General features: G+C 38.8%; 1 protein-coding gene across 1 annotated transcript in view; it reads left to right on the forward strand.

Moving 5' to 3' along the window:
* Positions 1–1,728: 1,728 nt before the first annotated feature.
* Positions 1,729–15,919, forward strand: part of ARFGEF3 (ARFGEF family member 3) — a 77,555-nt gene continuing 63,364 nt past the window's right edge. Inside the window, exons 1-4 of the mRNA XM_034418897.3 lie at positions 1,729–2,289; positions 5,355–5,406; positions 10,957–11,038; positions 13,089–13,220. Of these exons, the coding sequence (XP_034274788.2) occupies positions 2,205–2,289; positions 5,355–5,406; positions 10,957–11,038; positions 13,089–13,220 (351 nt within the window). The 5' untranslated portion in view covers positions 1,729–2,204. The remainder of the gene's footprint in view (positions 2,290–5,354; positions 5,407–10,956; positions 11,039–13,088; positions 13,221–15,919) is intronic.

The raw sequence follows: 15,919 nt of genomic DNA on the forward strand, positions 1-15,919 counted from the left end.
TCTCTTCTGCTTGGCTAATTTTGTGTAAGATTTCTTAAATAGCACATATTCATCATTTAAATCGATTTAAGAAATCAATGGGAGGTTCAGTTCAGAAATTGTACTTTTTATATAGCACACAATCAAACAAGGGAATTAATTACCTCAAGAAATAGTAATGGACATCATAATCGTATTGCCTTTTTAAGACATTGGTTTGAATACATTTATTGGGAATAAGCCTTATTGAAGTCAGTGGGAACTTGCACAAGACTTTGAAAATGAATGGAGAATAACTCTATTAATCAAGAAAGGAAAATTGCACCTTAAGGTACCTCTGATTACTTGGTCTTGGAACTAATATTTAGGATATCCAGGTTCTTAATTATCCATAGGCCAGTTCTTTGGTTTGATTCTTTTAAGATTATTATATTTTATATAAAATGTTAGCAGATATTGTTGTGAATGTATGCATAGCTAATATGGAGGTGGAGATGCTAAAATGGACCCAGGAAATTAGGCTGCTTCTGACCAACTGCTGCCAATTTGTTCCAGCTATTAAAAACACAAAACGACATATCCAGAAATTTAGTAACTCATTCTATATTTTTAAGTACTGGATGCAGCACCTATAAAGAGCTGCTGCAAAATCATTCTTAGAACTATACTCTCAGTGGTGGATTAGAATGCCAAATCACTATGACACACAATAAATTTTTTAAATCTGTTTTAATAATGAGCCAATAGTCATATTAGATCAGAATATCCAACTAAGCTTTGCTACTAGACTGTGGCCACTCCTATTCTTCAAGAGGCCTCATATTCTTGCATGCTTAATATCTACTTGGTAGATTTCAGTATACTCCTGGTTAAATTTGGAGGTTGCATCCACTGTGTTAAGTACTCATCATCAGCAAACCTCTCCCAATAAGCAAAGATTTATTCACCATCTTTCAGTAGCTCCACAGAAGCAGACGTAAGGCCTGGATGCTCCCTCCCCTTTGAAGAAATCACAGATGGCTGGATTTGCTCAACTGCATGATTTGCAAAAAGGCCAACACTGGGTACACAAAGCTTATTAAGCCAGAACAGTTGTGATTTAGTGAGATATATCAATCAGGCCAATATTTTTCTCCTAGTTGCTTTCCCTACACTATAAATCTCTAAAAAATGATCTATTTTTTCTGAGGAAAAACATCTCATTGAATAGTGAGAACGTATGGGGAGTGGTTGGAGAGTACAGCTGGAAGAATTGGGTCTTTGTGGTTTCATTTGGATTCTGTGTAGTTCTAGGTAATATTGTAGGCATATTCCTACATTGGGCAACGAATTAACTGTTAGATGCTCACCCAACCTTTCCATATTATGGTTCAGGTTATGAGGTGACAGGATGCCTTTTTTTTAATCGCACGGACCTTCTATTTCTATTCCTCTCTTCCATTCTCAAAAACCTGTTTATTCATCAAATGAGTCTATCGCCAATCAACTCTTGCCTGCCCAAATTAAACAATTGCTTAAAACTACCCATTGCAGAGCTTGGCAAGCTTTCCCATTATAATTTTAAATTATTTAGATTATTATTTAACTCTCCTGGTTCTCTCCTTTAGGGCTGTGTGTGTTCCTAAGCATGTCGGCATGCCTTCTATTTGCCCCTGGGAATATAACCCACCATTGTTTTTGCCAAAATGAGAAGAAAAAAAAAGAGATTTCTGCTGCAGTATTTTGGATCCGTGGCGCTCTTTTTATTCTGAGGCGACAGCAATTCACCATGACGCTGTTAACATTGGGGTGTGTGTGTGTGGAAATGATGTCTGGATTGGAGAGGACCATAGCAAGTCTGATTCACCCAGCACCGTTTGGTACGTAAAACTGAACGGCTGGGTCCCCCACGTCAGCAAAGCGCACGCCGGCTTCCCCGTCCTGCCCCTCGGCGACCCGTCCGCCCCACCCTCCCGCTGGTGGCGCTGTGGCTGGAGGTCTGGGCAGCCACCGCTGGGAGCTGCCGTCACCGCCTGCCCTCTGCCGGGCGAGGAGGGGCAGGAGCGCGCCGAGTGACGTGTCCCCCCCCGATCCCCGAGCTTAGCATGATTCATCAACAGCTGCCGCTCAGATGCTGCGCGCAACCCCGATGTAGCGCTTGAGCGCCGATCCTCTCGCCGCACCACCCACCCCCGGCCCGGAGACTTTCCCTTTTCCTTTGGGCGCCGCAAGAAAAGGCAGGCAAGATGGAAGAAATCCTAAAGAAGCTGCAGAAGGAAGCGTCGGGGAGCAAATACAAGGCGATCAAGGAGAGTTGCACCTGGGCCAGCGGTAAGGAAGCGAGCGGCGGGCGGCAGGCAGGCACCTTCCCTCTTCTTCCTCCCTTCTCCTCCTCCGCGCCAGAAAGGAAAGCCGCTCTTCCTCGGCTGCCTTTCCGATGCCTTCTGCGCCAGCTGCATCTTCCCCTCCCGTTATCTGCCTTTAAAAACCCGGGGCTGGGATGTTTTTGTGCGGTTTGTGAATGCGCTTTTGCGTCGCGTCCATCTCTTCGCTCCGCTCTCCAAGCGATGGGCTCCCCTCCGCCCACATCTCCGGTGTATTTACTCCACCATATGGCTACGGAGATTCTCAGCCATCCAGGTCATGGCTGTCCCAAAGGTGCTTTTTTTTTTTTTATTTCCAGGAAAGCGTTTCGCTTCTCATCCAAACAGCTTCTTCAGCTCTGAAGACGCTTCATGGATGAGAAGCTAAAGGTCTTCAAAGAAAAACCGGAAAGTCCAGTTGCCTCTTGAAAAAATACTCTGGTATATTTTTACAGTCACCTCTAAGGCTGCAGTAAATTCCCATGTACTCTTATTGTGTTAAGGCTTATTCCTTTAGCTCTTTTAAAAGCTCTTTATTCTAAAGCTGGGTGGTTGTTGTTGTTTTGTTTTGGAGTCAATTGTTACTTCTGATATTCTGGGCAACAAGTCTGTCACCAATTGCTTTCCGTGCTTAAGGCAGGGCTAGAACTTGGGTGTCCCTGCTCCTAGGGCATGGCTTTAACCATTAGGCCTAACTGGTTGTGCTCCTAAGATGCAGAAGTTGTCAAGCGCCCGTAGGAAAGTGATTAAAAACAGAAAAATGCTACAAGTTGCCCTCGACTTATGACCACAGTAGGGACAGGAAAATTTATCGCTAAGCAATCATTATGTGAGACATCATGTGATTGCACCCAATTTTATAACCTTTTCTGTCAAGGTTGTTAAGTGAGACATCACATGACTTCCTTGTGACTTTCCCTGCTGGCTTACCCATTGACTTTGTTCCTCGAAAGCCAACCGGGAAGGTCACAAATAGCCATCACAGGACCCCAGGAAGCTGCTACCATGGTAAATGCAAGCCGGTTGCCAAGATCCTGGTTTGCAGTCACGTGACCACAGCGATACTGCCATGGCTGTAAGCGTGAGGACTAGTCATAAGTCACTTTTTTCAGCACCATCGTAATTTTAAATGACCCCTAAACAAATGGTACTGAGGGCTACCTATATGCTGATAAATTGAGGACTACCTATATGCTGATTTAATTTAGCCAGTCACAAGTGTTGGGGTACTCAGAGTATCCATGTATCCTCCCTTGCAAGAATCAGTTTTCTGATGAAATAACTATCACAGAGGACTTTTTGAGGGCAATTTTTATATTTCAAAGGTTGTCCAAGACCTCTTGACACGTCAAAACCCCGTAGAATGGCAATAGCAGGGCCTATTAATAATTGGCATCTGGCAGCAGGCCAGCCTGGCAAACAATCAGCCATTGTCTTCTAGCTGTAGAAACATACTGTATATTTTTTTTCTCCTTTAATGAAACATACACTTAATCTATTGCTACAGTCCCTTTGGGATTGTTTGTTTTTAAACCATTTTTCTTGTTTGGTGATCTATAAGTGACACTTATAGATCACAATAAACCAAGCAGGGATGTTACTGCAATCTGCATTTCTGCAGGTAATGAATATTAGAAGGAAAATGGTAACAATAATAGATCAGGATTATAAAGTCACTGGCTTAATCTCCTGTAAGGGCCTAGTAATTTATTATTCTGCCAACAGCTTTATTTAAGCTATTTCGTGATGATATCTGCAAGGAGGAAATTAAAATGTCAGTCAAAGCCCTGCCCCCCCCTTTTAACATGCATTTTACATACATACACAGGCCTCTAATAATCTGCAACACAAGACATTCTGATTAGACAATGATCAAACATGATATTACAATGTAGGTTAAAGAGGTTCCCACCTTTTTATCAATATATGCTTTCTTTAGTGACGACATAAATTTGGTATGCTATATAAATGTGCATGTTGTTCTTATTTATTTATTTAATTTATTTATTTCGTCAAGCATGTATTTTATGACATACAAGTGTAAACATAATTATAAATAAATGAAAAGAATACGAATAAAAGAAAACATTAGGACAGGGATGCTTATGCACGCCCCTTACAGACCTCTTAGGAATGGGGTGAGGTCTACAATAGACAGTCTAAGGTTAACGTTTTGGGGATTTGGGGAAGAATCCAGAGTCAGGTATGGATCTATGCTAGGCTGCTTCACTATTTTTATAACTTTAAATGGTTGATAGTTTTGCTTTTGCTATTCATACATAGAGTAATAGTCTTTTTAAAGTACTCCTTGAAATATATTTAAGAAGTTTACACTATTGGGGTTTTAAAATAAATTAGGTATCCTTGCATCAACTTGTGCTAAAATAATGCACTTTTTTTTCAGAGCTAGGAATGGGGTTATCCATAGGATGGATTATTTTATTTTTACTTAGCAGTTGGAGAAAAATAGGGTAGGGAGGGCTTTAAATAATGGCTCCTGTTCAGTACAGATTAAATAAGTATTTGTAAAACCTTCTGATTCAAACAATAAAAAGTAACTATGCTTGGATCATAAAACTGTACTTTTATTTATTTTAAGATTTGAGTTTGTTACATTAATTAAGCAATAAGTCATGTGCATTTATTTACATAAGCATAATAAATTCATTTAGAAGTTAGGAAATGATGTTATTTAAGATAAAGAGACAAGATTTGAGATATCTTATTGTACCATATGGAAAGGGAATTTACCAAGAAAAAAAACAGGCCTAAAGAAGAGGAAGAACAGAACCTATAAAAATAATTTATTGAGGAAAAGGTGCTTTTAATTTAGTTCTGAACACTTCAATACCTGCCCATGTCAATCTACATATAAATGCACTTGCAGTGTACAACTTGAACAATTTTAATATGGGATAATCCTGATTGAGTAAGATGGGACTTCAAGTTGCATAAAACTATATATAATGATGTATGTTTTCAACTCTATGCTGAATGCTTTCTGAAATAATTCCTTCTCCCTTTTCTACCCAGAAACATTAGAATCTCTGGATGATACTACCAAGATCCCTCCTTATCAGTTAAGGTAAGGAATATATTTTTTAAAAAAATCTTTGCTTATGAGTGACATTTGAAATGAAAGAGTGAAAGTCTTTTCTGTTTTATGTTTGCTGACTCTTGAAATCAGTATAGCACTGCTATGAACTAAAGATAAAAGCAAATTATCCCATTGGCCAAATTTTCTATTTTCTCACCATTGTTATGTATTTGTGGTTCTGAGATGCTCAACAATGCTTAGGTACATAGATTGCTTGAAATATGATGAACTGTGTTTGTAGTTGCCAGGGCATTCTTTTTCTCTCCCCCAAATTCTGTAAAACCTCAGCTCCCAAAATCAACAAGAACATCACACCTATTGTAATGGGAGAAGGAGAAAAGAAATGAAGGTATTAACTTAGAAGCTTTTAAAGTGCCCTTGTGAAGTGCATTACAGTGCTATCCCAATTAGTGCTGCCATTGTTAATTCACATTGTTATTGCTTGTTTTGGTAATAGTAATTCCATAATTAGAGAAGAACAATTCTACAAAATCCCCATGGTCCAAACCTTATGAAAGTCTATAAAGGCCACAAAATATGTAAAGAAATGGAAATAGATGAAATTAAAAGCTCAGAAGAGATGATGAATTATGCCTCTCTTTCTAATAAATTGTTTGAAAGTAAACACCAATGCTTCATTCTTGCTTAGGAAAAAAATGACTTGGTTAATATATTGTTTAATCCTAGTGTGTGGAATGAACCAATGTTGGCCAGGCTTATTCATAAACCATAGCTTTCAGTCACAGTTCATGCAACACATTAAGCCATAAACAGATCAATAGTGTTATTGATAATGATGATAATAGTGTTATAGATAATGATGCATCATGCATGAACTTAAGTGATGTACAAGCTTTGGGAAACATGAAAATGTTATTAGATAATAACAGTGGCAAGATTAAGACTGTAGAAGCAGTGGAGCAAACATTAGAGATCTGTCATGAAGTTCTAGATATATTTTTGTCTTCAGGCTCATATCTTTGATATATTTCTGATGATTAGAAGGCCTTGGGTTATGGAGAATATCTCAAAAGTTATTTCCATGCTCTCCTTCTTTGTTATTTCCTTTGTTAGTTCCTGTCAGAACTGTTCTCTGGATTGATACTGATCTACAACAAAGTGAAATACTGTCCCGCTATTTTGATAAAAGTGGCTACTTAATAGCGTTTATGGAAGATGTGTCTCCCAAATTGCAGCACAGAATTGTTGCTTTTCAGCAGGATACAAAAAGCCCAGAAACTTGTGAATGAGAGTTCACAGAATTAGGGCTGAGGAACAACTTAGCTTACGTAGGTGGAACCTGGCTAGAAAGAATATGCACATAAAAGCCTACGAAAAAAGAAAAAGACACACACACACACACACACACACACACACACACACACACACATATATTCTTCTGTTCAATTGTGTCCTATTCTCAGAGACTGCCTTGACAGTCCCTGCAGTTTTCTTGGCAAAGTTCTTTAGAAGAAGTTTGCTATTGCCTCCTTCTTAGGGCTGAGGGAAACTGACTGGCTCAAGATCACCCAGCTCTGTGGTTGGCTCTGTGCCTAAGGCAGGACTAAAACACACAGTCTTCCAATTTCTAGCCTGGTGTCTTAACCACCACTACATGAAATCGGCTCTCTACATAGGTGAATTTATTATATCAGTATTAAAACAGAATCAGGGGAGAGCTTACTTCATAACTGGTAATAACTTCTAAGTCATTTGAAATTTCCTTCTCTAGGAAGTATTGTGCCGATAAAAATATAACCATTTTGTGTGAGAGCAGAACTTATTTCAATATTTCTTATTTTCTGTATGAGTTTATTTCTTGACCTTTTTAGCTGTGACTCTAATAGATTAAAAAAAAGAGAAAGAAATCTGAATTTTTCTCTATCACACCACAGTTACATGGTGAATTTGTCTTATAATTGTTAGCCATATGGCATTTGTTCCTTATGAAAAAAAATCATGTTCTGAAATGTTGTATCATTCCCTTTAGCTTTGGACAACATTTTCTAATACTGTAGTTCTAGATTACGTAGATTTTTTTTAAAAAAAGAGAATGTCAATAGTTGCTTTTGCTTTGGTTTATATATGCAGGTTATGTTGTACAATAAAAGCTAAGTTTAGAACTATCTTTCTGCTCTAATAGGTAGGATACGCAATTTTAAGGATTGCCTGAGCTTTTGCAGAAGGTGGGTAAAGGCTATGGAAGTTGCGTGCAAGTTTTGTAAAATTGGTTCAGGTTGTTAAAAATAGAAAGACAATTTGATTTCCTTCCTTCATTTTTAGTTTTCTAATGTTTTTCGTCCTGGGTTTCTGCCAGGATTGTGCATCTAGAAGTTCTTTTCCCTGAGTCCTTATTTCATGCATCAACAATGGCTTCCATTCAATTGCTTTAACATTTACCAAGACGATTTGGTAATCTTTGTTAGCCTTCCATTAAAATAATTTTTGCTAAGTTTGTTTCAGTTTCTACTTTCTGCTTTCTTAATTCCAAATACTTTAACTGGTTTGAAGCTTTAAGTAATCTGACTTTAGATAATCTGACTAATTCAGACAATCCATTACATATTGTTTATTAGACTTATATCTCTCTTTTCCTTAAAAAAGCTCAAGGTAGCATCCATAGCATCTTTTCTCCTATTTCCCCCCCTAGCAACAACTTTGTGAGGTAAATTGAGCTGAGAAAAAGCATCTGGCCGAAAGTCACCCTATGGGAATCCATGGCTAAATGTAGAGTAGAACCTGAGTCTCCTTGCTCCTAGTACATATAGCCACAATGATAAATAAGATGCTTATTCAGTAAGAAGAATGAAATAATTGTTCACTGCTTTAAAGACATAATAACAACTACAATTGGATTATATTCAAAGGAATTGACATTTCCAAATATGTTCTTAGACTTGTATTCTGTATGTCAATTGAAGTGGACTCAGACAGGGGCGGGTTTCAAAACCTGTCATTACCGGTTCGCTTGAGGGAACACACGCGCTCACGCACGCGCACAATGTTTCTGCGCATGCACAGAAGCTCCCTGGCAGGTGGGCGGAGCTTCCTGCTGCTGCCGCTATCTGTTCGCCCAATCCGGGGCGAACTGGTAGAAACCCACCACTAGGCTGGGATTTTAGAAATTTCATGCTATAATTCATTTGTCCATTTTACAGTTCCGAATTATTTTACAGTTATAATTCATTTGCCTACTTTAGAATTGTTTGGTTTAGTTTTTTATTCTCCATTCAAGTGTTAAAATTCAAACTCTAGCATTTTGGAGCTAGTTGAACCATTGGATGGGTCAAAGTGTAGAATGAAGAGATTAGTGATAAAACTTCAGCTGATAAGGACAAGAAGTATCTAATTGGTATTTAATGTTGCTAAATGCTGTGATGGGAATTAAGAAGGTCCCATAACATTAATCAGAGCTTCGGCTAAAACCTCTTCGGCTAAGAGAACTAATTGAATTAGGTTGTGCTTTTTAATCTATTTCACTATAATACTGTACTCAGGTCCAATAGGGGCAAACATTTCAGATGGCCACTAGATGGTAACAGGAAAATAGAATTTCCTCTATCATTTTGCTTCCATCTAATAGTCTTCAAGATTTTTCAAACCTAACTAGTTCCATAGTTTACCAATAAACCAGTTTTATCCATTAAAATGTTGTATCTGTACCTGAAGGGTCTTCTGGCAATCAATGTATTTGTGGATTTTAGTTGTAATGCACCACATCAGTTTTACTAGAATTTACTTGTTCCTTTGCCAGGTGGATGTCTAGATGATTTGCCATACAGTAATAATAGTGGCAACAGAGATTTTCGTTTCTAAGGGCACAATAAATATAGCAGAATCAAGCTAGAATTTCCAAATGTGTTCAGAATGTACTTTTTTTGCTTTTGCTTCGTTGCTTGTTTAGCTTTTATATTCGATGTCAGAAATCATCATCTGTATTATCCTTTCGAATCCAACCCATAGACTTTAATATCTAAGAGGATTTACAAGCATCACAAATCAGATGTTAGGGTACTGAAGTTTGTAGTAGTAGGGATAGAGATTTGAATGCTGGGTCTTTTGGCTTTTGCCTGAGTAATCCAGGTTTATCGTTGATGTTGACAATAAGAATGGATAAATTCCCATTCTGCCTGGTTATATCTCATAGAGTAGACTTTTAGCTAAAATTGATGGCCAAAGAGAGCCATATTGTTTCATGAAATGAATTACCTGTTTTTCATACCTCTTTGATACCATTGAATGACAGCAGACTGTTTATTATTTATGTTTATAACATTAGGAGGAATTGCTCTCTGTTAACATATGAACAATGCTGTCAATACTGCTATGGGATTCTCCAAATCAATTTGCTGTAGCTTTCACATTTATTTAAATACAACGTTGTTCCATCCCATTTTGTATATTAGTAAATGTTTTAGTAAAATACAAGGTAAAAGTTTATTAATTTCTTTCTAATAAATGCTTTTGTTATAACAAATTATTTTGATATGCATTTTCCTGATAAATATATTATTCTTCATATGTATATTAAAAATGTGTGTATTAAGAAAAAAACAGACCAAGATTGTGGGTATTCTTATCTCTAATTTCCCTTAATACATGACTTTAAAAAAACCTGATTTCCAACTTTTAGGAAGTATGAAAACTATACTGTATTTGAATTCTGATCACTATCGGCTTAAAAAATGAGAATTAAATTGACTTTATTGAAATACAAATTATATTAATATCCTATCCATACGCTTAACAGAGTATCAGGATGCTGGAGCAAAATTCCATTTGATTATTATACATCGACTGCTGTTTTTGCAGTGTATTCATATCAAGCTGGAATCTAATTCTTAAAAGGGTTGTTTTGATAAACTAAAAGTGGGCATCATCCAAGACAGTTTTTGTGTTGTGCAAAAGCATTAAAGAAAAATCCTATCCGAATGTTGACAAAGGAATTCCATATTACTATACAGAGTTCAAGAACTTTGCAGAAATTACTGGCTACATGGAATTTTGGCAAGGAGATCATTTCTCTTTGTAATTGAAGAGAACAACAGCTTTGAAGTCAGAAGACCCCCGTTGGATTAAAAAAAATCGTCTAATTTTCTAAAATGCATTATAAAACTGTTCTACTCAAGTGTAACAAACAGTCTTCTTCTGGCACACCCATTTTGGGGCTGTAACTATAGATAGATATTTTATTTCTTTGTCAGAATGTTCTGTTCAGCTTTAAATCCTGGCTCAAACTTTGTCTTGCTGAATCATAGTTAAGATGCATTATTGATCTATTCCTTGATATCAATCAAAGAAAAAGAGAAGAAAAGGGCCCCAAAGAGGAAAATAACTGTAGGAATTGTATAATTTTGTTGCCTATGATTGAACAAATGATCACAGCGAAGATATTGCTAGCAACATAGCTGCATTCGCTCCTTTTGTCATTCATGTATGGATCAAATGGGGGTAAAGTACAAGTAAAATAAACTTTGAGAAACTATAAAAATATAAGCTACTTGATTCTGAGTTCTAAAGAAACCTCTCTTCCACTAGGGAGAAGTGTCTCCATCCACTGCAACTGGCTTTGGAGAGCAAGAATATGAAACTGGCACAGCAAGCTCTAGCAGGAATGCAGGTAGGTGGCTAAGGTTTGACCAGATTTGGAGTTATTGAGTGAAATAAGAAGTTGACAGGAAAAGTGAATGATATGAAAACTTAATTATACACTTTAAAAGCATGCAGACCGATAAATAATATTGAAGATAAGCAGGACTAGTGTTGTGGCCTGTCGGCCGCTGGCCCCTCCAGCTACCAAATCAGATGAGGAGGCGGAGTGGGAGCCGGGACTAGCATCAAGGCAATTGAAGAGTTCCGAGGGGGAAGAAGGAATGGAGCTGTCAGAGATAGAGACAGAGCCTGGGCTGTCCATCAGCCGCCAGATGGAGAGGCAACAGCCCCCAGGTCCGGAGGTAGCTGATGAGGAAGAGGAGGAACAGCTGGGTCTGGTGCCTGGAACATGGATATGCAGAAGGCAGAGGAGATGGGCCGGTCCTCAGGACAGAAGAGCCACCACTGCTAATTAAGCCCCCACCCTAGCTCATCTCTCTGTCAGTCAGCCACTGATATTTTGAACTTCTGAATCCTGTCGGGAACTTTATTGGAATTCTTTCTTGGAATCTGCGGCGTGAGAGTTGGTGCGCCTTCAGAGCGTGTGTGTATGTGTGTGTGCTGCTGGATAAGAGCGAGCGAACCTTCCAGGACTACCTTTATGAGTGTGGGTAGCAAGGGAGACTCCTCTCTATATTGGGACCATTTCATGGGGAAAGGGAGCGAGCTTCACTTTCCACAGGCACTTAGAGACTTTGTTATCCTGCTGTGAGAGAGAGAAAGACTCTTGGCCGGGGCTGCTGGCACTCCTAATAAAGGGAACGTTTAGTTAAAAACAGCATACTTATCATATTTGGGAGCTGGGTCAGAACACTATGCATTAGGGTTAATCCTGTGCAAAACCTTTACAGGGGATTATAAAGTAAAGGTAAAGGTTTCTCCTGTGCAGTCGTGTCCAACTCTAGGAAGTGATGCTCATCTCCGTTTCCTAGCCAAGGGAGCCAGCGTTGTCTGAAGACAATTTCGTGATCATGTGGCCAGCATCACTATATGCCAAAGGGCACAGAATGCTGCTACCTTCCCACCAAAGTGGTACCTATTTATCTAGTTGCATTTGCATGCTTTTGAACTGCTAGATTTAGCAAGTAAAGAAGAGCTCACCCTGTCACACGATACTCAGGTCTCAAACTGGAGCTCCAGTGTCTTAATCACTGAGCCATCGTATCCCTTGGCTATAATATAGCCTTCCTCAGAATTTGATGCTCTCAAAATATATCTGCTTAAAGCATTCTCAGCCAGCTCTCTTGGGAGTTGTATACTGACACACTCCCAGTTGGGGAACAATGCTGCAGTGAATATTTATGGAGCAATAAGGAGTCTTTCATCTCACTAAATGAAAGGTGGACTTTGTGAAGCCTACACAAAAGGACATCTCTGGTAAGTGCTGTAGGCCTCATATGCTTCTCTAATGAATCCTTTAAACAAAAGCCCTTGGTACCCCAAGGTATGATTACAGATGTTTCATCTTGGGACAATTATTGCTATGGTGCTTTTAAGATGAAAAAAACCCTACCTCTGAATGGATGAAAGAGAGGAGAAACTTAGCAATTCATCTTTTTTGAGAAAAGTCCAGAATGCAAGTCTGACCAGTATTGAATGAGTGGATTGGTGTACATTCTAAGGGCAAAATTAAATGCTGCACTTGCGTTTAAGATTTGCCATTTTTCTATCAGTTGGTTAGCAAACTTATCCTTAATTCTTGTTGGCAAGGTTGAGTCTTCTAATTTGGATGCTTGTAAAAATGTCTCCCCATCTCCAAGCTAGAACTCATCTTCTGATTTTATTTGCTTTATCTGAAATATAAAGGCCTTTCCTCTTCACACTTCCTTTAGGAATTGTGAGGCTTATTGCATCTTGTGATAGGCATTGCATGCGTTAAATAGATTTTACTATTCCACCAAAGCTTGCTCCCTGTTATATGGTTTGGAAAGCAAGGTAATTTGCTAGTAAATATTATTTTTATAACAACATTATGGGAGAACCAAATGGAATTAAATAGTTCCATTTTTTCTTTGCAGAAGCTACTGTCTGATGAGCGATTTGTATCCATGGAAACTGACTCTGATGACAAGCAGTTGCTTAATCAAATGCTGAACGCAATCAGAGTGACTCCATCTCTCAATGAGGACCTGCAGGTAGAAGTGATGAAGGTTAGTGTTTTACAGACGTCAATATTCGCTTGTTCACAGGACAGGCTTCCTATCTGACTCAGCTCTGCCATTCTGGAGTCGATTGTGACCCTTAATTGAATTATTTTATGCCACAGTACAAAGCTAGCTCTTGTGCTTGTGACACAGTTGGATTATTCTTTACTATTGTAAACCTGGATCTGCAGGACATCATCGGTATTATTTTTTATTCATGTAAAAGGTAATCTTCCTTTAGTTGAAAGTCTATAGGTACAGTTACAAGGCAGAACTTTATGCATGTTGATGACAACAGACAAAGCTAAGTGCCTTTTGCTAACAGAATAATTGTTTACACCAGTGATGGCTAACCTTTTTGCCATCACGTGCCAGAAGGGAGGGGGCGGGGGGATCATGCGCATGACCATACCCATAATTCTATGCGCCATGCGCATGCGCCCCCCCCCACTCCTGGCACGCGATGGCCCGGTAAGCCTGTTTATCTCTCTCACCTGGGTCCAGAGCCTCTCTAGGAGTCTGGGGAGGGCTAAAATGTCCTTTCCCCCACCCCTCCAGAGGCCAGAAACGGCCTGTTTGCCAATTTCCGGTGGGACCGGAAGGCCTGTTTTTTGCTGTTCCCAGCCTCCAGAGCCTCTCTAGAAATCTGGGGAGGGCGAAAACGACCTTCCCCGCCCCCCCCCCCAGAAGGATGGGGAAGGCCGTTTTCGCCCTCCCCAGACTCCTAGAGAGGCTCTGGAGCCAGGTGAGAGAGAAAAACGGGCCTTCCCTACCCCCCGAGGCCCTCCGGAGGCAGCAAACAACTTGTTTCTCTACTTCTGGTGGGCCCAGAAGGCTTGAAAATCAGCTGGCGCATCCGGAGCTGAGCTCGCATGCCCACTGATATGGCTATGCATGCCACCTGTGGCAATCATGCTATAGGTTCGCCATCACAGGTATACACTATTATTTAAATTCAAACCAATCTTGGCTTACTAACCACAACTAGTATCTTCTGGCTAGGAGAGAGTGCAACAGATAAACCAAATCCAAGCCAAATCATATCCAGATGATTACCTTTATTAAGACTATTATAACACAAAAATTGTGAAGGTGTTGAAAGTTTTGGAACTCTCCTCATTTTTGCTACTTAAAAATGGGGAACAAGGAGAACATTTTAAAAACTGGGCTAGACATTGAAAATCATGAAGTTTATAATTTCAGATGAGTCCTGAAATTAAGGCAGGGTATCCAACAAAGTCATTCTAGGTACTGTTGTTTCCAAACGGCACTCAGATATGAGGGAGAAATAAAGTGGACTTCCCCCCAACCTCTGGAGCCATAAATTACTCTGAAGTCCTATTCTGTTGCTTGCCAATGGCAGAGACAATCAGAATCATCACTGTCCCTAATTGTATACTGTATTATCTCCCTAAAAAAGAGAACAAGAAAATTTATTGGGCTCTTCAAAAGTCCTTAACTTTTGTGGAAGAAACGTTTAGTTCCAAATCTCTGTCTGCACCTGAATCTATATGTGCGAATTGTAAATACGTTGAATATTGAATGCCCTCTGCTACTCCTAGACGTACAGTTTCATTACTGTGAATTAAATTAGTGGTAGTGCTGACCTGGCAAGCAGCCATATGCATTGGAAATGAGAAAAATATCAATATAACCTTGTTCTGCTGACTGTTACCATGGCAGTTCCTTGCTGGAAGGCTGCATGTCTGGAGAAAAATAAAATTATGACAGTGTACTTCCATTCTGTAGGATGTGTATATCATTCTACCTATCGAGACACTGTAAGTTTTGAAAAACAGAATGAATTTGTGCTCTTGTATCTTCCAAAGCACTTCTCTGAATCATTTTTGAAGCATGTGCAAATGTTACCTTTCACACATGCAGTAGTTTTTACATTGATAGATCACAATTATGTTCACTTCACATTCTTTTAGGTGTTTGAATTCAATGCAGTACAATTATATTACAGTAAACTGTCTTGATATTTTGCTTCGTATTTTTATTTTTTTCATAGTTTAATTTTGGTTTTGAAGTTTAATGAGATGATGGTTGAAAAGAATGGAACTGAAATAACTTTTTTAAAGATAGAATAATTGAAGAGGTTGTCATTCCTTTCTATCATTCCAGAAGCTACCAGCATATTAGATATTGTGGAGCATTATGTTGGAAAAGGAGTGGCAGAATCTGTGGGCAGATTTAAAAGGGGGATCAGCCTAGAACCCTAGTACGTAGCTACAAGCAATGAGGACCTGGTTTTTCACACCTGATTAGGGCTTTTGAACATTTCAACCACAATAGTATTCTTTTCTGCTCTTTTCAAAGTCACTGTTTTCAAATGAAAAATTATTGAATTTTGCTTAAATTCTCAAATCCTTCTTATTTCTAATATTTTTAAATTTAAAAAGTAAGGATATCCAGGAAACTTCATAGATAGAGAGCTTAAATCTAATATTCCTTGTCTACTATGCAATTCACAATTATCTTTAGCTTTTCTAAACCATGGAGCATCTGAGAGTATAGTTCTAAATATTCAAGGTGTCCTTGATTATTACTGAGGAATGTTATCGGTAACAAATGCCAATTCCTGCAGAGAATTCCAAGGCACTTCAGCTGTTCTCTGGATAGGCCAGATCTGATTAGTTCTATGAATGCCATGCTTCTTCAAAAGCGTAGACCTGAAAAACCAAATAACATCTAGTTACTGG

The sequence above is a fragment of the Pantherophis guttatus genome, chromosome 1 (assembly GCF_059756535.1).
Source record: "Pantherophis guttatus breed Tessera chromosome 1, ASM5975653v1, whole genome shotgun sequence".
Lineage (NCBI taxonomy): Eukaryota > Metazoa > Chordata > Lepidosauria > Squamata > Colubridae > Pantherophis > Pantherophis guttatus.